Source organism: Pseudopodoces humilis, chromosome 9, assembly GCF_049639895.1.
Source record: "Pseudopodoces humilis isolate 2021_Gansu_Grassland_sample_001 chromosome 9, ASM4963989v1, whole genome shotgun sequence".
In the NCBI taxonomy this organism is placed as follows: domain Eukaryota; kingdom Metazoa; phylum Chordata; class Aves; order Passeriformes; family Paridae; genus Pseudopodoces; species Pseudopodoces humilis.
The window spans coordinates 24,180,570-24,206,767 of record NC_142208.1 but is presented as its reverse complement, the minus strand read 5'-3'; the positions used below and the strand labels follow the sequence as shown (position 1 = coordinate 24,206,767).

Below are 26,198 nucleotides of genomic sequence, written 5' to 3'. Positions count from 1 at the left end.
GCTCTGTGGGGAAGAGAAGGGGCTGCTGAAGGCAGAAAGTCTGGCTCTTTGTACATTTTAAGTTACTGGCAAAAGTCTCATATTATAAAGGAGAATCTGTGACAAGCAGTGGAGAGGGATGCTCAAGGTCCAAGAAAGCCACCAGCAGTGTGGGGTGGAAGTCCCAAGGTTTGGAAAAGCCACAAGAGAAGAAATACCTCTGGCTGCAGTCAGTCAAGGGACCAGCAGGGCCACAGCACCAGGAGGGGTGGCAGCCATTTACCCCCAGATGCTGAAAAGTCTGAAACCTCATTCTTGTTCTTCTTTTGGGGAGAAAACAGGTTTTTAAAATTGTCCATTATTTTCTCTCTCACACCAAGCAGGGAACAGACTGTACTTTTTGCTTCTGTTTCGCAAATATTAGAATTTCTCTTCCCACTATTGGTGACTCATGAAAGTGACTCATTCACCTCTAGATAGTTTTATTTCCTACACATTTAAAATACAAAGAAAAAAAATATTGGCTTCTTGGAAAAAAAATAGCCTTTTCTCCTACTTGTCAGCTTTTGCTTATAACACAGATTAAAGGAGAGGTCATCTCAGACTCCAGACACTAAATCACTCCTCTGGGTGGTCTACAAAGCCAGCAAAGTCATAGCACAGGAGGACTCCTGTCCTGGCTTAACCACATGAACTCTCCCCACTAGAGGCTGCTGAAGCAAAAGTAATGTGACGGTTCTGACCCTTGCAGGTGGCCACGGGCATCCCAGCCCACCTGCAGGCAAAGAGCCTTAGAAGGAAAATTTGAAAATTGATGGAAAAGAAAGATTACCACTTTGCAGGTTGGTTTTGTGGGGGTTTTTATAATGCTGAGAGGCTCTGCAGTGAGTCACTGGTTCACAGGGGCTGTACTTAATCAGGCAGTGGGATGACAGAGGGTGGGAAAAGAGGGCACTGACACCGTCATGCACATAAAGCTGTGTGGGAAAACAAGGGGAAAAGACCATGGTGCCGTTCTTCAGGTGGTTATGGTGTTTTCTGGTGCACAATACCTGTCCCATTGATATGAAGGGCAGAGAACGGGGTTCAAGCTGAAAGCACTGAGATCAAAGCAAGACGTCTGGGCAAGAGAAAAGGGAATGATACTAAATCCCTGTGAAGATCCCAAGAGGATCAAGATCTGAAGACTTGGTGCATTTCACTGAATCATTGCATGCATGGTCTTGTCAAGGCAATATTTGTGCCTTCATCCTTCTCTCCAGTGTAACACATCCAGCTCTCCTTAATGCACAATCTTTGTGTGAAGTGAGAAAATGAATTTTTTTTTCTTTTTGCTACTATTGAGGATGCTACTATTGAATAATTATCATTGCTAGTTAGGATAACGAAGAGTTAAAAAATAGAGAAATTACCCTGTCTGCAGCAGAGGCAAAGTGACTGATTAAGGGAATCAAAGAGAGAACTTGTAGGTTAAGATACCTGTAAACCACCGCTCAGTGTCCTTAGCAAAGCAATTCTTCAGGTCACACATTACACTGAAAAGAACAGGAGCCACAACCCCAGACACAAAGCTCCAGCACAATTATACAGTTCTCTATTTCACTGCTACATGAAAAACCCAACACCCTCCAGGCTAACAGCAACCATTACTATTTCCCAAGTATAGGTTACACTTGGGGGTTTATTATTCCAATCCCCTTTTAAGTTGTAGATCTTCCCTCCAGTCAAGCATCAGAATGCCAACTGTCAACAAGCTTAAGTTTACTAATACCCTTGCACTGTGATAAGCATTGAATGGATAAGTCTTTATGCAAAAAGGAAAAGAGACATAAAGGGAAAAAAACCCATGATGTTTTCCAAAAGCACACGTCTCTAACTACTGACAGCTGGGGGGGCAGGATAAATCTATTCTCCCTCTGCATAGCAGCTACCATTTTCTTTGGTATCCTAGATTTAGAAACCCATTTTTATCACCTGAGACTGTGATTTATTAGCAGAGATGGTACATTTGGTATCCAACACTTGGCCAGTTGGCACCCCAGGAGGAAACTCAAGAGCTAGGTCCAAACTCAGAAGCTGAGCCTTGTCTCTGCTTTACAAACTTGGCTGAAGTCCCAGCTGAAGAGACTATAGAAGCAGGCATCAGCAGAGAAGCTTCAAGCAAACTTAACTCACAGGAACTGTCCACCAGAGAGCCATAGTGAGGCTCATCCTGCGCTATCATCTGAAAGCACAAATCTTATCATGGTGCTCGGGGGAAAAGGAAGAACATGCAATACTGAAGCATCATTAAAATTGTGACCAGGAACTTTCCTCCCCATGAGTTTGAGTAGCAAGTCTAAGATATTTGTGATTTCTGATTTAATGCAAGATATCCGTGATACAGAGTTGGTTACTACCTTTAATCTTCCAGGCTCCAAAAGAACTGCCAGAGAACATTATTTTTAATGCACTCTTACACAGGGATAGAGTTTCCAAGGAAGCTGCCAAATCTAGCAAAGGTTTGCACTTTTCCTTTCCAACACTTTCTTAGAAAGCTGGAAATAACATTACCTTACTTAAGTGGCTATTTTAATTAATTTAGTTTTGCTTTAACTACAACAACCAAAATGAAAGAAGAATGAAGCTGAATTTTTTGGCACTTAAAGCTGTCTCTTTAAACTCAGAGCTCACTAAAAGCTTGACAGGCAAATCATAAAGATCTATTTGAGACCATTTTAAAAAGAGTACACATTGTCCAAGGCAGAGCCTGTGTATTTCTTACTGCACCAGAGTACACGGACCATAATCCTAGAGGGGGCTCCTGGCTTGCTGTAAGATAAACTCCAACAACACTGGTTGTTAACACTTTGACAGCCAGAGCCCATTCTCATCCAAGTAAATGAGAGCCAAGTTAGCCTTCATGTTGTATTCTTTGTCCTCAGAAGCATTATTTAAATGAAAATACAGCTGGTAATTCATCTGGGCTATGGATGAGAAACTGCATACTGGCAGTTAAAAGAAGTATCTTGATTATTCCTGATGTATTAGTTATCTCCCAATATCTCCTTGTTGCTAAAGGTAGACCTTTCCTGAGCTAGTCACACAAGAACATCAGTGTCTCTCCAGGAAAAAAAAGGGGTGGGATACTTCAGCAACCAAAGGAGGCAAATGCAAATCAAATGTGTTAGTGGAAGGCAGCATTTCTCAGCAGTTACTGCACTGAAGGGAGAGATGCCAGGTGTCAGAGTTTCAACACCCACCTCTGCCACATGGACACCACCAGGCAGCCTCCTCTTCCCTCTTCTCTCTGACTGGACGGACAGGAAGAAGAGTGTGAGCTGGCATCAATATAGAGATTGAAAGAGATAACTCAGCTGCCCATTCTAATTGATTCCAATTAACTCAGCAACCCATTCCAATTAACACCACCCAAAACAAAACAATTCCAACCTTTGAATGCCATAAGGTATGCCTGGGGAGGTGCAGGAAGGCACAGCAATGAACCTGCCATTTCCCACCTGCTCAGAGACAAGCCCTGTCATTCTGCACTTGATGCCTAGCAAGGTTTATCACCTATCTCCAGCTCCTCTTAGTCATTAGATAAAACCCCACACTAACCATTACTGCTGTCCAGGGCTGCAGAGGTCTCTTAACACTAGCAAATGCTATTAATGTAGTAAAGGAGAAACAGATTGCCTGGGCTGCCATCTCCCTGACTGCTAAAGAGGCAATCCCCACACTAACAATGGGAAGGAGCTGAAATGCATCAAGCACAGATGTTCAGGACATAGAAACAGGGTATTTTTACAAAGCTTAAAACAGACCCAAAGGTGTGTGTTTGCTGGTCCCTTTGCATGGGACCAAATGTTACCCAGTGGCATCTGCACACCTGACAAATGGCAGAAAGGAACTTTCTATGCTGGTGTATTTTTCTCTTCAAAATATATAAAATCACTACATTAGTCATGCTACAGCTGAACTGTCACAGCTCTTTTATTATTATTTACCAAAATGGTTATCAGCCAGATCTGTACTATTAAATTCCTGTATCATAGAATTACTCTGATACCCAGAAAGTGCAGCATTATGGAAGTGCTGTTATTCCCCAGCTTGTCTTTCCTTCTCTTTTCACAAGGTTCTTTCTGTGCTGGCTGCCCTGTAGGAAACCAGAGGAGTCAAGTTCTATGCAGGGATCTCACCCTGCAGGCCTGGGGGCTGCTGGCTCTTACAACACTGCTCTCCTGAACCAGCCCCCACCCATTTAAACCAACTTATTTTTTGAACCTAAATAATTCAAAGCAGAACATAAGTTTGTTTTTTTGAAAATTTTTTTTTTTCAGTAGCCATTCTATTTCCTCCAATAGCCAACCCACATTAGTCCTTTGAGCTGACTCAATGAAGAAAGCACTCCTGTTTTCTTTGCAGAATACTAATATGGTCTTTGGAAGCAAGTTCCTAGATTGAAGCTCACAGAGGCAGCACAGTCAGGCCTCTGCTGTGAGATGACAAAGAGGCAAAGTACTGTCTTGCAAGCGTCCCACTGTTCCACAAACCCAGCATCTTGCCCGGCCTCTGTGCAAGATGGGAGAGAGGTTCCAGTGGTGGAGAAACATGGGTGGAAGCACTACAACATGGCTGCCTTGTTGGCTCCTCCTGCTGAATCCCTGATGCACAGATATATTCTTCCTTCACAAAACTGTGCAGATCACACCCCTGGGAAAGCAGTCTTCAGGAACCTACAAGGGACTGCCCTGCAAATCAGTGCACACACTGTCATCTCCAGGAGGAACCTACTTGCACAGAGGGCAGAAGAGGTCTCAGCAGGAGGAGTACCTTCCCTAAACCATTCAAAAGCTCATCAAATTAAGGCAATAAGCTTGACAACCCATACCCTGAGTTCAGACATGTCTTCAGTGCAATCTCCCCAAAGAAGTTTTACTTTCAGCAAAGCCACATGAGACAATTCTTCCACACGGACAGCTTGGCTTCTCTCCCTGGCCGGGCCATCCTGCCCCATCCCTCACTTCAGGATACGTGGCATGGCACAGCAAGTCCATTCAGGAATGCAAATGAAAACTAACTTTTTTAGGTGGGAGGGGGAAAGGAATTGTTTTTTCAGCAAAAAATATTTTCTTGAGTGGCTACCAGTTGTAAAATGGGAGCCCGCAGAAAACCCAACAATGACTATCTCCAACCTCCTCTGGATTCACACTGAGTCACTAATTTGGGTCTAGATGACAGCAGCAGGAGCTGGGAACTGCTGGTTCTTTCCTGCAGCTTGTTTCTGGTTAGAATTATACCATAACAACAATAATGCATCTCTAAGTCTCTCTTTCCTTTATCCCTACATATAGGTATTTTGAGGTGCACAGAGATGAAATGCCTTGAGATCTGCATGGCAGAACTGGGAACATCGAGTACAGGGATTTATCTCCACTAAGCCCCGCTGTGACTAGTAGACCATGCTGTCTCACATTCCCGAGCAGATTTCTGCAGTGTTCAGACTCTGTTCTCCTGTAGAGATTGCTGCAAAGGAGATAATGGGGACAGAAAGTGCCTCATGCTCTTTGGGAGTGCCCCACCACCATGCACATGTCCAAATGTACAGTAACAAACAGAGATGGTTCCTGTCCTCCTGTACTTCACCTGACTGCAGTGGTCCTGGCTCCCTCAGGAAACTGGAGAAAAGCAGCAAGAAAACTGCCCAGGATACCACTTTACTGGCAGTAGAGGAACAACCATTAGCCAAAAGATTACTTAATTTAATATTTGTTTATAGCTGCTGGGGATTTCCTGAGGTTAGATACTGGTTAATCAAACCATGGAGCACCATGGAGCACCATTCAGCACCTGCCCTAGAAAGTTTAAAAGCCATCTTCAAATAAAATATAGAGACTTGTACCAAAGCAATACTGCAAATTATGCTTCCAACATTATTTCCCATGCTTCTCTTTTTTTCTTCTTTTCTGGCACATCACCACCCATGAAAGCCAAAGAGAGACCGTAGTACCTGGTTACACAAGGGGAGCCCATCACAATAGCAATTCAAAAACTTCTTCCATAATCCAGCAAAATTTTTCAATCCAGAAGTCTTATGGACTGAGTGATACATCTACCCATCCCCACAGCTGTCCATCCACTACTGTAGCAGCCTTATCAAGTGCAATGAGAACTTTGCTGTAGCATGTCCCTGGTGCATTAGCTGGAGTTATTACATCCAGCTGCACAGCATAAAGCTACAGGAAACAATTTTATCAGGGTGCCATTAAGCTTGGACTGGATTGGTCTTTTCACATGCAAGGGCACAATGGGGAATAGCTTTGGGCGTTAATTTGAATGCATTGCTAAAACCATTATCTAAACTACAGATTCATATTTACAGGCACAGGCTTCCACCCATCCCAGAGCAGCCCACATGGGCACTTTGGGATCTGGTATTTAAAGCATTTGGTGCTGGCAACAATGCTACTCCAGGAGCTTTAGGCATCACAGGGACATGAGGTCATTCAGACAAGTCCACTGCTTTCCAAATAACCCCTGGAAGCTGCCACTAGACTGGGGAAGGGCTCAAAGAAAGAACATCTCCTGAAAAAAATCAGTCTTGTTTTGCTTGGTGCTTTGTAATTTGCAACTGCCAATGACACTGCTGGTCTACCCTGACCCAACAAGAAATGCTAAAGTCACAGGTTCTTTATTGTGCTGATTCAGAGTAACCTGGTATGGGAAATGGCACAAGTCTAATGATCCAAGCTCAAGAGATTTTTATGTTTTAAAATGATGATTCAGTGTATCCATTCAGCTAAACAGAAAGCCCTGTGTCATCATAAAGCTGTGATGATATTCTGGAAATAAGGTCTCACTGGAGGAACACATTGTAATTTTATATCCAGCTATTTAAGAAGATGAGGCCAAGCCCTGAGTGACAGACACTTTGATGAAACAACATATGAATTAAACATAATTGTACTAGAAAGACATTAAAACAGAACTAATCATCGAGGGCGCTATGTTGTACCATGAGCAGTGACATTTGCATTGGCACAGGCCATTCCCATCCACAGAGCTCCAAATCCTCCATGAATATCAGTAATTAAATAGTCTGTCACAAGCCAGAAGAAGACAGGTTTTGCCACATCCAGTTTTGCAGAGAGTGAGGTTGAGATCCCGCCACGACCCATGGGACCCCTGGCTGCCTGCACAGCTCCATGTGCTCCCTCCTGTCCGGGCAGGGAGGGGGGCTTCACCTCCTCTTTGCTCCTTGGAATGGCCACCATGCCCTTCACTTTATTAGGCTGTTCCCCGTGGAAAAGATACTGCATGCTCCAACTAGCTTCCTCCCAAAATTCAAACCTAGGACCTGCAGTCATAGTCTTGCTAAGGAAGACCCAATGTATTTTCCCTCATAAAATTAAGATGTAATTCTACACTGGTCTACCTGCTATAAACATGTCTCTATATGCAATGTTGTCCATATTCATATTTAACCTAATAACGAGAACAAAACTGGGTTCAGGAAACCTGCTTTCTTCTAGGTTTCCATTAAAGCTGGATCTCAAAACCATTCTTTATGTCAACAGCAGATAACTGTTTCACAGACTTCATCTAGCAGGATTGGTAACCAACTTAAAAACGGCAGATGGAAGCATTAAATATTTATTGGACTGGAGTGCACTGATTTCAGAAATTAACACTTTGCAAATTACTTCTGTGTGAACAGTAATTAAACAGTCACAGTCCAGCCCAGGTTCTGAGTAAACTGCAACTCTTTTTGTAAAACATATGTATACATAAAAATACTAGCACTTGTCTACTGATTTCCATATGCACACACCAAATTGCTCTGTGATTATGAATTAAAATTAATTAAAATTTTGGAATTATTTTCCACATAAAGTTGGAACAGTGGGAGCCCTTGTGATGGGCACTCAGGCATCATGCCAGTTAAGCTTGCAGGGAGCAGAGTAGCTGATGCATTGCTTTAAAATACCAAGGACTCGATGACCTCGTGATCCCAGTGCTGGTAATGCTGGGACTGAATTTATGATAACAGTGGGATTGAGATTCAGGGGGAAACCATGAGAAAAGTCCAACTGATAATGCCAGGGCCCCTGTAGGCTCCACATGTGATCCAGGAGTACAACCGTAAATAGCACAAAGCTGCTGTTTGCTTTTGAGCTTGCTTGTCCATGTGGGAATAGATTTGCTCAAGAGATATTGCAGTTTTATTCCCTCAAGAAGAGTATTACTCTCCCACTTGTGCTACTGCATGAGCAGTAATGAGACTCACAGAGTCTTTTATAGACTCTTTTTAAAAGAAAACATGCTTTAAATCTGCTTGAAAAGTAGCTTCTTTTTCCAGAACTACACATCTTCCTTCTGGCTACACTGTCCAGTAGCCTTTCCAACACTATTTTCTCTACCTTACTATTCACTTTATCTTCACACTCAGGATGTCAGAAAGGTAGCATGTCCTTTTCATTAAGGCAATAGCTGAAGCTTCATTAAAGGTAATTGTTGATGGTACATTACTGAATTGTACTGGCTGTACCATTCAGCAACCTTCCCTTCTTCAGCACAGGCTGCTATACACTGTATTTTGTTACCAAAGCTGGATTTATTCCATGCTCTGACTCCATCACTGCTTTTTCATCTTCTCTCTTCCCCCAAAACATATGTACTTATAAACCCACCAGAAATGAACAAACCCACCCACACAGGGATGGCGGGTGTTTAAGGCAGACTCTAAGCTCTTCTTGCGTCTGTGCTGAAGGAATGGCAGCAGCTCCCCACAGACTGCACTCAGCAATAAGCTTATTTTCATTTTATAGGCAATGCTGGGCTTTGTTGTGGTGGGCAAGGGGCCACAGAGGGGCTGTTTTCCCCCAGCAGCTGGGGCTTCATGCTGACCCCACCACGCTGTGTGTTCCCACTGCAGCTGTGCACCTGGGGAACGTGGAGCTGGCTCCACAGGAGCACCAGCACCCACAGCACAAACCCCAGCTGAAATGAGGAGCAGAAATCACAGGGCTCCTCTGGCTTAGCCCAGGCAGGTGAGGACAATGCTGCACACTGACAGAGTGTAGAAAAGGGGTTTTAGGTGCAGGTGAGTGGTGGTAGCCTGCACAGATGCAGATGGGCTGGCAAGGCTATGCTCTTTTGATTGAGCGCACATGCACACAGGCTTCTTTTGTTTGCTTTGTCCCTTTGTGTCCCATTCCAAGGTGCAAATTGGGTTCATGTCCCCGAGAAATCCTAGGAGTTTGTGGGCGAGTTTGCAGAAGGAGATGAAGAGAAGGCGGCTGCCAGGAGACTTTAATGAGAACTACTCTACACTCATGGTACAATTAAGAGTCACATAATGAAACAGAGGCTGGTTTGTTTGTTTTTTAATGAGCTCTATTTATATTTGACTTTAACTATCCTCATTCATTTTCTCTGAATCAAACCTCCACTGCTGAAATCTTGTGCATCAGAGCTAATAAAGGACAGCTATAATCTGATTTACTGCATCATTCCAAACACGAATGTACTCACAAGAAAGGCTGATAGTTTACAGCAGCAATGTTTAAAGCAGAAGAATTGACAGCAAATTGAGCATAACTTCTCAGCTGCCTTGCAGAAGGCTGAAGTAACTCCACAGACTTGTCTGAGGCATTTTTTAACATTTTGTTGTAACACTAAGAGGTTAAGGCTCATGTCAAAGCTAGGTTTATGCTTCACAAACTGGAAGCTGGTGAAAAGCAAGTGCCTTATCTGATAGATTTCATCTGGCTGTTAGGGATGCCTGAGTTTCCAGATGTCAGAGATTGAAAATCCGGAGGAATTGCATGTGAACCAGCTCAAAGAATGCAAGATCCTCAAGCTTTTTACCTTCAATAATCAATCAATCAATCAAGTTCATGGCTTACTCCAAGTAGATTATTAAAACAAAAATCAGCATTATTATTCCCTTGATTTCTCCCCTTCCTTAAAATATAGAAGACACTGATTCCAACATAGCCAGAAATGCAAAATTGAGGTTTTTTACTTGAAGGAAAAAATTTTGTCCCTTTTTCCATATTTAAGCTTTTAAACAAAGAGAGTTTCATTCTAGAGGAGCAGCTGTGTAATTAAGACAATTTCAGGATGAACATTTTGATTCAAGAGCCAAATACTATCTTAATTACATGCATTAATATTCTGCTAAGATGCTTATCAAATAAAAAAATAATTCATGCTATTGCACATGGAAAGCCACTAAAAATATAAAAATAACAGAGAAGGGTGACAGTCCAAGACAGAGCAGGTCACTGCATGCTGTGAAAGCAGCTCCCAGCTGCAGAGGAAGTGCCCAGCAAGCAACAGAGAATACCCCTATCTCAGCAAGCAGAGAGTGGCCAAAAGTCAGCTGTCCTCAGAGCTGAATACTGAATGAGGGACTCCTGTGTCAAAGTGGGAGCTGCCCTGTGGCTGCACCAGCTACTTGGGAAGGATTCTTGATTGTGGTCTATTCTAATTTTTTGTGAAGAAAATTGAAAAGGAGCATTTTCACAGAAACAGGCAGCAAAGCAAGAGGCAGAGATTGGGACAGGCAGGCTAGAGAGAAGAGTCTCTTGGCCGATTTGACACAGGATTCCATCCTGTTGTGGGGACACACTTCAGTCCTCATCTACAGACCACCCCTATTGCCAGGAGGTGGGCAAGGAGCATGTCTGGCCCTTTGTGGCTGCCTGGGGCAGCCTGGCTGGCAGGCAGGGCACAGGGGACAGGAGCAATGTCTGTCACTGCCCCAGTGGGACTGAGCATCCCTCATCAGAACCACTGTGTGATCCCACACTGCTCCCCCACCTCTAATCAAGGCTGCATGGCAAAACATCAGCATCAACCCATCAAGAGAGAAGAGAAGGGATTTCCTTGAAAAAACCAAAAACAAAACAAAACAAAACCAAACTGAAACAAAACAAAACAAAACAAAAAACGAAGGCTCAGAAAAGCCAGAACTGCCTTGCTTGTATTGAAACACTGATTTGAGGAAGCTTGCAATTGTACAGTTGCACAAGCCCTCCAGTCTCAGGTGCTCAGAGTGAGACTGAGGGATTTCTGGCTCACAGCCTCACTATGGGGCTCTGCACTCACATCAGCCCCAGGAAGAGAGGTAGGCTCCATGTGTGAATAGATTTCCAAGGAACATGCAGGTGCTGCAGGGAATACAAAAGCATCACTCCTTCTGCCTAATGCACAAGGAGCTGGCATCATGCAGAGGTGCTGTTCAGGATGAGAGCATGGTACAAGTGCAGAAATGCCTGAACTGGCTGACAGCAAGGCTGCAGGGTGGCTGCAGCAACCATGCAGGGGATGGGCAGGATCAGTGTACCCAGCTGAGAACCCCACAGGTGAAAAATGACTGCACACACCTGGATGAGCTGCTGCAGTCCTGCCTGTCATGGAAACTGAGTCCCAGCTGAACTCCATGCTGGGCTGTGACCAACGAGAAAGTGCTAATGTCCCATATGGTGTTCTGCATTTTATGGTGGCTTTGGGTACAAAATGCCACTCAGCTCTCCAGCTAGACCAAGTTAGAGTCAGGTCTAAATCATCATGGAGAGTTTAATGTTTGGCTTTGCAAAAACAGACTCAGTGAAGGGCCACAGAGACACGTGTGTTATGCAACGACAAGGAGAGGCATTAGGTCTGTTCTTGTCCCCCATACATTTTTACTTGGAGACCCTGAAGTGTCATGAGAGGGCATGTATAAAAAAAACTTAGCCCTCCTGCCTTTTGATTCTCACCAGGAAGCATGAGCTATAACCCCTCTCTGTGCAACAGAAATAATTTTCATATCCCAAACTGGTTTAAAACACTATGTCTTACAAATGGTTAAGGACTCCAAATTACATGTGGCAGGAATACAGTTGTCTTGGGGAAAAAAGCTCCATTCTGCATACAGCAAAGGGAAGGACAGGTTGAGGGCTGAGCTACAATTTAGCAGAGTCATTTGTCCAGATTCTCATGTCCTACTAAGCCACAGACCATGGTGGGGAGGAACAGCTACTCAGATCCTCTGTTGCAGAACAACTTGGATGCAGAGCCAAATTTCACCTTCACGTCAGTCCCAGGATCCACTGCATGAAGGCTGTTATGCTGCACAGATAAAGTAGCAATGTTTGGCCTTAGGCATGCAGAATGGCATGCTGTGGTCCAGTGCCTCAAATGTCTCCTTCTCAAAGCAGAAATCTCACAAGTGCCTTCCACTGGGGTCTCAGGAGCCCAGTATAGGGGTTGGATGGCACGGGATGGGATGAGATCCATCCATGGATGCCTATATCCATGGGATGCAGGCAGTTCAGTAAGAGAACACCAGAAATTTCACTTTAATCTCTTAAAGTTTTAGGAAATACTTCTCTCACCCATCTTAGGATGGCTTCACCTGCATCTTTCAACACTAAAGAGGTGGAGAGCTGTTTCAGACTTTGCCTCTTGCAGCTTGTCACACACAGGGCTAACATCCCCTGGGGAGATGGAAGGGCACCCGCCTCACAAACAAACCTGGGATTGTTACTCAGCTACACACACAGAGGGCCAAGGTCTCATTAATTAGCTTTGACATTTACAACAGAGACCACAAGATATGAGTGATATGGAGATGGATAAATTCCAAGAGGATTAGGGGGCAAAGAAAGGCTGTGGGGGATGGTTGTTCTGCTTATTCTGAGTTTTCCTCGTAAAAAGAGACTATTGATACTTGAATTCCTTTTTCTATTAGAACGGGGGAAATTGCAGTAGGTCTTCTGCCATGTATCTAAATTGCTAAGTGTTACACACCACTGAAATGAAAAGAGGTTGCTTGGACTGGCCAGTCTCCAGTCAATGGATTTGTGGGTGGACCTGAAGGTTACAGATCAGGAGGGGTTTTGCTGAAAGGGTGTGTCTTAGCTTCACTTCAGAGGATTTTTTTAAAAAATGCAAAAGTCTACCAGTTGTCAGCCTCTACTAACACAGGGTCAAGCTCATGATAAAATACACCATCTGCTCTTTCAGACTTTCATCCCAAACCAGAATAAACCTGTTTTGATGCTCTTGTGGACTTGGCTCCTTCCACTGTCTTTCATGTGCTCCAGTTGACATCATCAGGCATTCACATTCCTTGGATGAGTTCCTCAGGCATCGACCAGTGGGATTCTGCCTCAATTCATGACTCTTTTCTACATGGCAATGCCAAGAGCAGAAACAGCTGCCCTGGTTTTGAGCACTAATTAAGACCCATTTCTCACTTTCATCTGTACTCTGCTGCTGATCCCTAGGAAAGGGTCTTTGGAATTCAACAGAGAAAGCCAAATCCAGTTCTGGAGAGGTAATCCACTGGCAGTGACAGTGGAACAGGCAGGATCAGCAGAAGGCAAGCAGATGTTGTACTTAATCCCAAACCAGAGGCAGATCCTTCACCATCACCTCAACCTCCACATTCTTTCCAGGGTGAACATGGGGGAGTCACACTCACATTGAGCTCTGGGGTCTCCTTTCCTCTCCCCAACCTGTAGATTCAAAACTCACCAAGACTCAAATGTGCTGCTAGAGGGAAGAAGTGTTAACATCTGCAATCTGCATCTGCTCGAGAGGCATGAGGACACAATGTATAACTGTGACAACCAGGCAGGGCAGGAACAACCACCTCCCTTTATTTAAAACCTTTATTTAAAGGTTTTTATTTAAACCAAGTCAGAAAACCCCATCACCATCGGTGTGGCTTTCCAAACCACAACATACAAACGCTCACAAGTGCTACAAGCCCCAGGACAGCTTTCCTCTCTCCTCTTGCTGCCCTGCTAATCGTGATGTCTGGGGCTATAAAAAGGCACAGCACAAGAGCATGTCTCTCCTTCTGATCTGCTTCCATGTTTATAACCATGGCTTTTCTAATGACACTTAGGAAGTGTTACCAAGGAGACTATTTGCATCCTGCACGATGTTGCTAAAGCAACACTGCTAAATTAGATGCAGCGCTCTTAGCCTTCACCTACTGTATTTGCATTGCTATTAAAATGAAATAGTCACAGGCTTAAACTATATTTGGGTCATTCAATCATCCAAACACCTGAAAATAGTCCAATGACAGCAACAATGGAGTTTCCCCCCAAAATCTAGCACATCTAGGTTTCCATCTCTTACATGTATTTCAAGCTTGCCCCTCAATGTGACCTGCAGTCAAAACAAGACAGCTTTCATGCTGCAACCTTCCTCCACAAGACATGTTTTCCCTATATGTTTGGCTTTTATTTGAATGCATCAGGAGATTTTAACTGTCATAAATAATTACAGCATGTTAGCATTTGATGGAGCACAGCAGAAGCCAATTTGTAAGTAGCATTAATTTTTGAGGCACAAGATGGCTCAGAGGCACTGGAAATGCGACAACTTGCCTGGAGTTTATGAGCTGTTCATCCTCACCCTGAGTATTGGTTCAGCTGTAAAGAGTCACCATTCAAGGGCTTCAAGATGGCCCACAGAAAGATTATACAGCTAAATAAAATTGTAAAAAACTCATTATGGAGATGATAATAAAATAGAATTAATTTTAAACCATAAATGATTAGCTGTAAACAAAAATAAAGGCCAGGGGCTATTTTAGGTGATGTTACAGATTAAATTAGAAGCTCAAAAGACTACTGGTAGGAGGGAGAGTGAGCAACCGAGAGGTGGGGTGGAAATGGTTTCCAAGGCAATTAACAGCTTCTTTAGAGTTTGGACATTTGTCAATATGATAAAAAGCATAAAATTCTAATAGCACCCCCTGCACACACACACATATATTAATGTAGAAATTCAGCTATCTGGAACTTTACAGGAAATATTACAATTGTGTGACAGTGTATTGTATTTATTGTAAATATATAGTAAGTATAATTTTACTGTGTTCTTCATGATACCAAGCAATGTCACAAGTAAAGTTGCTAGGCCCTCTGAGATCCAGTATTCTGATGCAAATCTAGACCAATGTATTACCCCCACAGTTTTCTGTTCTGATGGTCTGAGCAGTACATTTTGGTCAGTGACATGTTACAATAAAATACCATCCCCACCAGCACCCAGATGGAGCTCTCCACTATTTAATATGTTTATTCCAAAAATAACTCTTGTTTTTAACACTTTCAAATTTAAAAGATAAACTCGGGCAGATAAACTCAGGCAAGGACATAAATACCTGGCATCTGTCACTGAATTCAATCAGCTCCTTGAATCAGAGCAAAAGCACCCTGCTCCAGCTCTGCTGCAGTGTGTAATATGGTTTGGGTACCTCTTATTAATAAATCCTTGCTTTAGCCCAGAAGCACTACTAAAAAGCACACCTGGGAGCATTTTACTATATATAAAATCTCTGTTCCAACAGCAAATTTGATCTGCCTACATAATCTAATCTCGAGAAGGTAACTCCTTCCTGCTGAACAGGCTGCAGCACAAGAAAGCCCATGTCCAGAGAGCATTTCACCTGCCAGCACTTGTAATTGCTTATGCCTGGGAATTTAAGATGGAATACCAGAATCTGGACTGGTAAAGAATTTCCTGGCAGTATCAGGCTCCAGGTCAGCCTGTTTCAGGATGGGGGAATGACACAAACTCTTTCCCCACTCCCTGCAACAGCTGTGGTGAGGTTCAGTTCCTGAAGTTCTATCATTGCTTTACCTCCTGTGTGAGAAGGTGTGATGAAGGTACAGAAGAAGACTTCTGCAGTTGGCCATGGCTGTAGAACATGTGTGTGCCCACCACCATGCTCCTCTGAGGTGGCTGGACAAGAGCCAGCACAGTGCTGGTAGAGAGTTTCCTCCAAGCCACATGGTGGGGAAGACACCCTGCAGAAGGTGAGGTGCTGTGCTGGGGTCTGAACAAACACTCAAAGTCTCCCTAACTCCTCTCATATAGCAAAAAGAGGATGGTTCAAGATTCATGGAGCTCCAGATCTACAAAAGCCATACTCCCTTATGCCTCCTCCTATGGTCACACAAGAAAACTCCATGACAGTTCAGAAAGTGATCTTCAGTCCTATGTGGGAAAGGGTTGTTTGTGCTCACACACACAGGCTGCAGAAGGTCCTTTTCAGCTGCCTCTGCTCCAGGGAAGCTTTCCCAGGACCCAGCGCTCATCAGTGGCTTCAGGTGCCCCACATGAAATAGGCCAGGGGAATCTCCAAGGAAAGGTCAGAAATGAGGATTTGCATTACCAGCAAGACACAGAGAGGGGAGGAAAGGAACCTCCCTGTCTACCAACCAGCTCCTCCTTTTCCCATGAGAAATAAGATCAAAAGGAAAAAGAGGTTTTCTCTGTGCTAGCTGTGCCTCTGTGAAATTCTCTAAGGACTTTCTGTTGGTTTTGGATCAGCTCCTAGACCCATGTGGACATAGCTCAGTGTGTCTGGATTATTTATCAGCAAAAGGGTTCCCTCTGCAATCAAGCATGTAGAACACCTTATTAAAGCATGCTCTGCTCTGTATCTGACCCAATGGAGTTGGCATGAAGAAGTTCTCAGCACCCCCCCAGAAATGCTGCTGGACTGCAAATTGTCATTACTTCCCTCATGTCAGTTCCTCCGTGGCCTTATCTAAACTATGTCATAAATCTTCTGGGTTTTCTCTGAACTCTCCTCCTCCTAGTGACATTCTGTACTTCTGAATAACGTTGTCTCCATATGAATTACAAGGGACACAGTAATAATGCTCCAGCAGGAGCAAGGGAAGCAGTGGGAAAACAGCTAAAAGCTACACTGAACTGTTTTCTTACTTGTAATCTTCTGTCATATGCTAAGCTGGAAGATTAGATAACGAGACTATTTATAGCAGCATTGCTGGATGTGTATCACAAAACCTTTATTGTAAGACCACAGCAAGTATAAAACTTTAATTTTGCCGGCTACTTCCCTGTGTCACAGCTTCGTTTGCAGAAGAGCATTTTTTCTTTTGCAGTGGGGTTATTAATAATGGATGTAGCATTAAAATTTCCAAATTGGGAGTTCAGCCTCAGTCACTGTTCCCATCCATCATTCTGTAATTTCTCCTCCTGGGCTTCATGTTGGACTGACAACGGGAGACTGACAGTGTCTGCTCAGCCACCAAACACACTTTGTGTGGGCAAGAGCAGCCAGAGCTCTGCATTCACTGCAACAGGTCCCACCTGCACGACTTTTCTGCCTGAAACCTGAAGCTACTTTTTAACCTCTCTGCTAAGCCCTCCACCTGTAGGGCCTGAGAACAACTATCCAGAGGAAATGCACAGAACACCAGATGATCTCTACCCAGCAGATGGTAAGAACTTTCTTCCACAACTAATGTAAGGCAGATTTCATGCAGAGAAGCAAAGCTTTCAGCTGTCAGTACTTATCTCTTAGCATCTCAACTCTAAGCCTTGTAAAAAAAAAAGCGTTCCTGGTTTTAATTAGGCAGAAGTTTTTGCACCTTTATTTTATCTCATGCTTGTTAAGGATGTGATTGTTGAGGGGTCATACCATTAAAACAGGAACACTAAATAATATACAGAAATGGGACTAGGAATGTAGAAATCCAGTACTAGCATCAGAGGTAACCCAGGTCCTTCATTATGTTTTTACTGCATTTTTAATAAAGAAAGTAAATTTAAACTACTTCTCCTCTTTCTGTATTTGATGAACATCATCAATTAGTGAGGAACATTTTGTCTTTTCCATTTTCTGTCACATCTATTGAAGTGACTCACTCACTCACTCGCGTAAGAAACAGATTCTGTTTGCAACATTTACAGTTATTTGTGTCCTGTCTCCTACAGTGACTCAATATTTCTATGGGAAACTATCTCTTCCATTCTTGCCTAGTAAATACTTGTTAAGTATAAAAAAATTATAAAAAAAATTATCTTGCTAGATAGATACTTAGAAACACAATGGCACCATTTACTCAAATCAAAGAAATCATGAGTAATACCAATACAATTAATGCTATATTAAAGAGATACCACCTAAGGAGGAGATTTAAACTAAACTGCTTATAAAAATATGGAACCTGGATGGCAAATAAGCTCTGTATCTAGATCCGCTTGCCTTATCTGTTCTTTATCTCTTCAGAAGCCAAGCTCCTTCTTTGCCAACCCACTACTTGTCAGTGACAGTGGTACCAGTTAGTTACACAGCACCCCAGTCATGGCTTTGATGAATAGATCTTCCCAAGCACTGGTGCTAGATATAGGATGCGTTGTGGTCATATCATAAAAATATAAGATTAATTCAATAGGGAATTCGTGCCTATACCCATGCAGGAACATCTGGAAAGTGTCAGTGCTATCAGTGTGAAACTCATACTGAATACAAAGGAACATTAGAGGAGGGAGACTCCACAAGTAACGTAAACACTTTAGAAAAAAATTTTACTAAAATGTTATTATTGTTTGTTTTATAAAAAAAAGTTTCCATCAAGTGAGTTTTTTGAAACTAAAAAAACTAAAAACGCTGCCATGGAATTTTATTTCTGAGGCTGGCAAAGAACTGTTAATATTTACTTTTCAAAATTTTGCACAAAACAGCCCTACAGTTCAACCAGACCATTTTCTGAGAGCTGACATTCCTTCCCTATGCCTCAGCAAAAAGTTGAACTGAGGTGGACTAATGGAGGATTGTATAAACATCATAACACCATGGCATCCTCTGCCCTATGACTTTAAAACAAAATCCTATTTTAATCCTGTACTTGAAAGTCCAAATAACCAATAGCATCAACATGAACTTAGCATATAGCATCTTATAACAACACACTTATCACCTTGAGCTGCCCATGAACAAATGGAGATGAAAACCTATCCCCACCTCAATTTTAACCACAGTTTGCAGCAACCCAGATCTTAATATGGGTAAGTATGCAAGTGTCTTCTCTCCAGCTTAGCAATGCCCTGGCTAGCCAGGCCAAAAGGTAGCCTAGGCTCATGGATACATCACACTCACAACAGAAGTTTTAACCACTGTTAGACCCTAACTTTTAGTTAAAATTCAGCTCTCATCCCCAAAACTACTTTGGTACTTGTGGCACAAAAGTGAGCACCTGCATGGTGCTGTGATTAAAGTGAGAAACTACTTTGGGATTTGGCAGCTCGCAGCACAGCACTGAGCACCTGCACACTGCTGCGATTAAGGTTAATCTTCGATCAACCATTTCTAGATGAAGACAATCCTGAAACACAAGTATTGCAGATCCCGCTCCTTGACACAGCTCAGAATTGGATTAATCAGATGTCCTAAAATTTCAAGACCAAGTCAGAGCACATGTGGATCCCCAGCTTGCAATAAGTAGCCACCGTGAAGGTACACACTGTAAGTAAAACAACATGTACTTATGTACTTGCCACGGGCAACAATTGCAGCGATGCAGAAGTAGCTAATTCCTGCAATTATCCTAGCAGCAGTAGGTAAGAACAGCTGCCAAATCGGAAATCTTTCAAGCCGCTGTATTAGAGATCTTCCCAGATATGGGAATATCCACAAAACCTGCTGTTTCAACAGTCTAAGAAACAAAACGAAGCACGGCTACTTAGACTTCTGTCATTAGGAGGTCATTGTAAGCTGAGAGAGCCTGCTTACTCTTACTCAAAAAGAGCCCGCAAATGGAAAAGCAGCTGCATTTGTCAAAATGACAGTGTGCAGGAGACACAGTCACATCCAAGAAAGCTTGTACAGGGACCCAGTTACAATCTTTTCTGCCTCCCAAATAAAACCTGGATGTTCTGTGTATGACTTTGACACTGACATGGCAATGAACCACCCTGTAAACAACCAGGCAGGGACGCTCATGATAAAGAGGATGGATCCCACTGGAAACCAGCCAACCCCAGAGCAGGCTCTGTTCCTCCATCTACCACTGCAATGTCTGAACAACCCAGCTGCACCTTTCACTGAAGTTTCAAGTTCTCATTTTAGCACTATCCTTATCAGCTAAACACAGGTAGCCTTAGGAAGACACCCTTGGGAAGTCAAAATGAGAAGGGCAAATGTATGGTCTTTGTCACTGACTTCAAAGGATTTCTCTTCCATTACTTCCTCCAATCTCCCTTAAAAGTGGACCCATTTTAGCATCCACCAATAATGAGCTCTTCTGAGCAACTACCTACTGCAGATGGCTACAGACCCCTTTTGTTCATTTGATGTCCTCTTGTACTGGAAGAAACAGTGAACAGTGGAGCTCTGCCCCTTCTTTACTTGCCAGTCATTTCCATTCTAGTTTTCCAGTGTTCTAGTTTTCTCTTTCCAGAGACAAGAGTCCTACTTTATTCAATCATTCCTTATATGAAATTAATCCAGACTTATGACCATCCTCGTTACCCACCTCTGAATCTTTTCCAGTTCTTCCGTATCTTTCCTGAGATTTTGGAAGGGAAAGAACCAGAACTGCACATAATATACACATTTACACAACAATCTATTAATGGCTTCTATTTTCTTCTGTTTGGCTTCCCTTATAATTTCTAGTACTTAATTTTCTTTATTTAATTACTGAGCCTGGAACTAATATTTTTAGCTCAATCATCCATATGATGTTTTGGTTCTTACTGGTTTTCAGAAGTAGACTCGCACTTCAGAAATACAGAGAATCACCCATGGGCAAGAAACCACTTGATTTCCTGGGAAATTCGTGAAAAGCTGTAGCAGTACCTGTTTCACCAACAGGCTTCATCACCTTATGAAACATACAATGGGAAAGGAAAAGTAAGATCAAAAAATTGCTGTGTTTGGAACACTGAGCAATTTTGGCCAGTTTAAATGCAATAAATCAAAGTTCAGAAGCTTGGGAAAAAATCTAGTGTTTTGGAGAAGGTCATACAAACCTGACAACCTCAGGCAGGAAAAACTTCATACCCACAACCCAGACACACTGACAGGTCAGAGGGAGACAAGCATACCCAGCACAGAGTAAAAGCAGAAGGGCAGGAAGCCGGACACATCCTTCAAAGCCTTGAATGATGAAACTTCAGACCCTGTAAGGCTGGAAGAAAATAATATAATACTTCAAAGAAGAACCAATTATGACAGCAATGGGAGCTGAGGTTATCTCACAGCATCACTGTTGGTATCCCCGCAGTGCACTGCTTGTGATGCACCCCAGCTTCTAAGCCCTGTGACCATCAGCTGCTGATAACCTTTTACTCCCCCCTTAGTTTTATCTAGTAAATGCACAAAATGGAGCTGGCAGCAGGACAGTCTTTCAACAATATACAATTATTGAAATGCCTACACCGGCCAGATTACTATCTTCTACATGTATTTCAGAAGCTCATAAAGCACCAGTGAAATAGGGAAAAAGTCTGACATGTTTATGTGTCAGTGGGATATAATGTTTGGAACAGCAACTGCGGAAATGCAGGCAAATACTGTAATCCTGACTGGTACCCTCCACAGACGAGGGGAAGGCAGGAAAGCCTCTGTCTTCTTGGTCAAGTGCTGCACAACAGGCTGCCAGTCTGGGGGCTGTAGCCAGAGGTGGTAACACCCTTCAGCAAACCACTGCTGACTCTGACTGCAGGTGGCCCAGCAAAAGAAAGGACTAAGAACTGTTCTGTTGAGGTGCCAGACTGCTTCATGTGATACTCTGAAGGTATAAACCCCAAACCATCCTATAGACATCACCCAGACCCATGAGTAAAAGCTTTCTGGATGAATGAGCAATAAGTACAGGCAATCATAGGAACATCCAGCACAAAGTGACTAAGATCTTGATGGGAGCCTCCGGATGCCACTGTAATACAAATAAAAAAGAAGAACCCATGAGTAATCAGCACTGCTGAAAAGAGGATCCCTGGCAGCTGGGGCTGTTTCTGTAATACTAAGATAGTTCTATAATAATAAGAATGCACACACATTCTTTTGCATAAATATCATAGGTGCATTGACTTATGGGAAAATCAACAGGAAGAAATCCTGCTTGCTGCCACTCACCATAGAATTCTATCTTTCAAGGCAAGAGGGACTCAGGAAAGAGTACCAAACCTGAGTAGGAGGCTAGAGGAGAGGATTTAAGAGAGAAGACAGTAATACTTCTTAGCTTTTACAATGTAATATTGATCTGCTGTCTACAGCAACGGCTAAGCCTTCTTGAAGCTGAGGACACAAGACAAGTGAGGATAAAGAGCTACATGTCCATGGAGCAAGGAGATGGCATAAAAGTCCTGTATCTCACTTCTGACCCAAGGACTAGAAAAACTTCATTTCTAGCATCCTGGACCAGCACATCTGGGAACTACACCACAGCCCAGACCAGGCACATAGCCCACGCCTCACAGGAGGAAGAGTTAAACACTTCTAGCAAGGTTGAGCAGTGCCTAAGGAGGGAATGCAAAAGCCAGAGACTGGGAAGATGTAACACGAGGCAAGGAGGGGAACTTAATGAGCTACACCAGGATTAGAAAAAATAGTTAGTAGAAAAGATTGAATAGACTATCTTAGAAGAACCTTGGGGGAGGGAGACGGGTTGAACTGAGGATGAATCTCTTGAGAAATAATAGAAGTTTCCTTGGTTGGAACAGTTCAACACAGACTGCCCTGACACAAGTAAATAAACAGTACACAGAGCCCCTGATGATCTTTTTCATCTCAGAATTCAGAAGATTAGATACAGCTGGAGTTTTCCTACTTGGCTCCCCTCCAAACAGCCATACACACCTTGTTTGATAGTTATCACAAACCATATTTCAGAGAGGGTGGACAGCAAAAATTTCCTGGAGTTTATCTGGCTGCATCCTTAAGGAGATTGTTACCAGATAATCATAATCTTTTGCACAGCATTAGGAAAGTACACAAAGGATCACCTTCTGTCACTCCTGACAAACTACATCTGGGTTATGGGAAGGGAAATACTCACAGGAATTCTGAAAATAATCTCACCTCAACCTCCCCATCATGATATCACCAAGTGAAAACCTCCTTCCAATCACTGGCCTGGACTTCAAAGTTAACAGCCACATCCATGGATCATGGCATCAGGTCACCTGCAGTCCTGGAGGAGTTCAGTTTTCACTGTCTCCAAAACAGCCAAAACCTGTCAGCACAATCATGGCACCAAAATCTGGATTCATAATCCAGATATGACATACTGCTTTGGAATAGATAATTCCAAAGTGCTCGAGCCTAGTGGTTCCTAGTGAGCAGTTATGTGAAGTGCTTTTATAAACAGCTGGACATAATAGATTTTCAAGTATTACCTTACTCAAAAGCAACTCTAAAATCATCAGCCTGGGGTTCCAGCTTTGCTTTTGCAGGTACCTTCACAAAGACCTGCCCATTTCAGTTACCTGGTTTTAAAACTGCAGCTTTGAACTGAAGCCTGAGAATCAAGTTGTGTGCTTTCCTCCTTTTGCACCACCATCTAAAGCAAAGCAAATATTCTGCCAGCCATGTCAGTCTTCGTGAGATTTCTGTGTTATGCCTTCACCACCACCAACAGTATCACATGGTCTTCAGAGGATTTATGTAACTAAAGATGACCATTTTTAGCAGGACTAAGAGAAAGACATAAAAAAATTCAGCACAAGTGGGCGACAGCTCTACCATGTGCGGAGATCTTACTTCTTACTTAGGTGAGATGAACTTGTAAGGTACAGGGACTGAATTCAGAGACCACAGACCACCTTAGGAAACAATGCAATCATAGCTTCTTCTTAAGCAAGAATGAGCCCTAATTACCCCAGCACTACGTTGGGAAGAGGTTGTCACAGACTAAGAAAGTATTAGATGGTAGCCTATTTATAAAAGTTTAGTATCCCTAACACTAAGCCAGACACTGAAGGAAGAATCTTCAACTAAAATACACTTTACAAAACATTAAATGGCAGATATGTAACAAAACTGTGTGACATTCATACTCTCACTGCTATGCCTCAAGTCCATTTTACAGAAACCTGTCATATGCAATCAGACTTGTTTATTCTGAATTTAAATGTAGGACCTGAGGCAGTCTGGTTTCAAAAAAGACAGAAAAGGCACATATTGTCGCTGGCAGTTGCTTAGTTCTTACAACAAAGGCAAAGCCTTGTTCACTCTTTATTCCAAATAAAAATTATTTCAATGCTCTGTTGCATTACAATCTTGAGAGTATTTCTGCTTGCTGCCTCAGCACAGGTAGAAAATTAATTAAAATGTAAATTAAAGGAAAAAATATACAAACAAAGTACCATTAACAAACAACTCACTGCCACTCCACTCCCCCCCACCCAAAAAAATCAGGTGATTCATACAGAGTATTCTCCAAATCTCAAGTAAGCCACTGTTAATGGATTAAGTGGCAGTGTCCCTTCTGGCTTCAGTTTATAAATTCTTATCTGCTTAAGGTTGCTCCAGAAAGACTTCCAGCTGACAGCGTGATTCTTAAAGAGACAAATCCTCCCTGGCAGTTTACAATTGCATACCAGCAACTACGGCATTACACGTGCCTTCATGTTTGCACTGATAGAGGATGATGGTTCACTGTTTAGGATACAGCATCCCCTTCCTTTCAAGTCTAATTTGAAGCATCACCATTGCTTGGGCTGAGTTTCTCACTGACTTCGTCCATGACAGAGTGATAAGCATTCCTAACATCATTTCAATGACCATTGAAACAGCCAGGATAAACCACCCTCAGCTCACACAACTGCTCCAAATCACCCAAGTACAGGGGAAGGGGGCAGACAGATTCAGCAGAATAGTGCAAGTATCAGAAAATCCTTCTACATAGCAACTGGTTGCACAGCTCAACATTAACCATTTCCACTCCTCTAGACCATGCCAAAGAAGTATCCAGAAGCCCAGCAAAAATGAGGGAGAACAGCAGCATCCCTATTTTCTACGCTGGTGGCTGCAAATTCTACAACATATAGAGGAAGCTGCAAAAAGTTATAACTGAAATGGCTGTTGGAGCAGCACCTTCCCTCATTCCCTGCTTACAGGGAGATGTGTGACAACCTCTACCCTCATCAGCCAGTGCCTTTGGCTGTGAAAATGACCTTAGAGAAGAGGTACCCAGGTAGTGCTGAACACACGCAGTGTGTGTGTACTGCTGCTCAAGAAAACTGCGCTCATGAACGATGGGCTATTTTCTGCTACCACCCTCCCATCTTACAGCAAAAGGGGGTAAAAAAGAGCAGAAATAGAGGAGACCTTTGGCTCTCCTGTCCACATTACAGAAATCGCCCCTATCCCATTTGGTCCCAATAGGTCCCCAAGAGTTCAGAAAAGAGATGGCATCCTTTTGAGGAACAGAATAGCCACATAAGCTAGACAAGGAAGCCCAAATACTCCCTGCCGTCCTCTAAACAGGACTGACAGTCGCATGCACACACACATTCATGGAGCACCCAGAAGAGACACCAAAGCAAAGCCTTCATTCACCAATAAGCACTGGGGGACTCTTGGTGGTCTTACTCCCCAAACTGTTGACCTTTGCTTTCCTAGGATACCTTTGCCTGGAAAGACCGCGGGCTCACCAGCCACCCATGGGGCACTGCTGGGGAAGAAGTGTCAGTGCTGCGATCAGGGCAGGGGGCTCGCAACGCGACAGGGCTCGGGGTGCCCGGCATGAAGCCATCCTATCCCGGGGAGCACAGCCTGTCCCAAGGCGTCCGGGATGCCTGCCCGGGGTACTCGGGGTGCTATGTGTACCTAGGGATCTAATCCCAAACTGGCGTCCCTGACGTACCCAGGATTTGTGTCCTGCCTGAGCGCCCATCCCATCCCGGGGTGTCCAGAGCAGCTGTCCCGCTCCGGGCTCCTTCAGGTGCCCCGGGACACCGCGCGTGCCCGTCCTGAGGGGGATGCTCAGGGTGCCGGGGGCGCCGACCGAACCGTACCTTTGAGGCGGTGGTGGCGGGCGCGGTGCAGGCGGCCCTGGCCGCCGCGGGGCAGCGCGGGGATGCTGGAGAAGCGGCTCCCCATGGCGGCATCCGAGCCGGGTCGGGCCGGGCGGCACCGCGCAAGGTCTCTCCCCCGGGCAGAGGGCAGCGCCGGCTCCGAGGGCGACGAGAGCCGCGGTCCCGCCCGCCGGGCCCCCGGCCCCGCTCGGCTCCGCTCCGCTCGGCTCGGCCCCGCTCGGCTCCGCCCGGCTCGGCTCGGCTCCGCTCGGCGGGGCGGGGCGGGGGCACCGCGGCCCCCCCGCCGCGCCCGTCGCCATGGAGACACAGCTGTTCCGCCGGGGGGCCGCGCCGCCCCGCCCAGATGTGCCACCGCTGGCGCGACAGGTGGGGACGCGCGGAGCCTCTCCCGACCCCCGCCCCCAGCACAAAGATGCCCA

General features: G+C 44.0%; 1 protein-coding gene across 2 annotated transcripts in view; it reads right to left on the bottom strand.

Annotated features, from left to right (window-relative positions):
• NEURL1 (neuralized E3 ubiquitin protein ligase 1) overlaps positions 1–25,955 on the bottom strand; it is a 142,714-nt gene extending 116,759 nt beyond the window's left edge. For both annotated transcript variants that reach the window (XM_088059694.1, XM_088059695.1), the window contains exon 1: positions 25,759–25,955. In XM_088059694.1, coding sequence (XP_087915820.1) covers positions 25,759–25,843 — 85 coding nt within the window. In that variant the 5' untranslated portion in view covers positions 25,844–25,955. The remainder of the gene's footprint in view (positions 1–25,758) is intronic.
• Between the last annotated feature and the right edge of the window lie 243 nt (positions 25,956–26,198).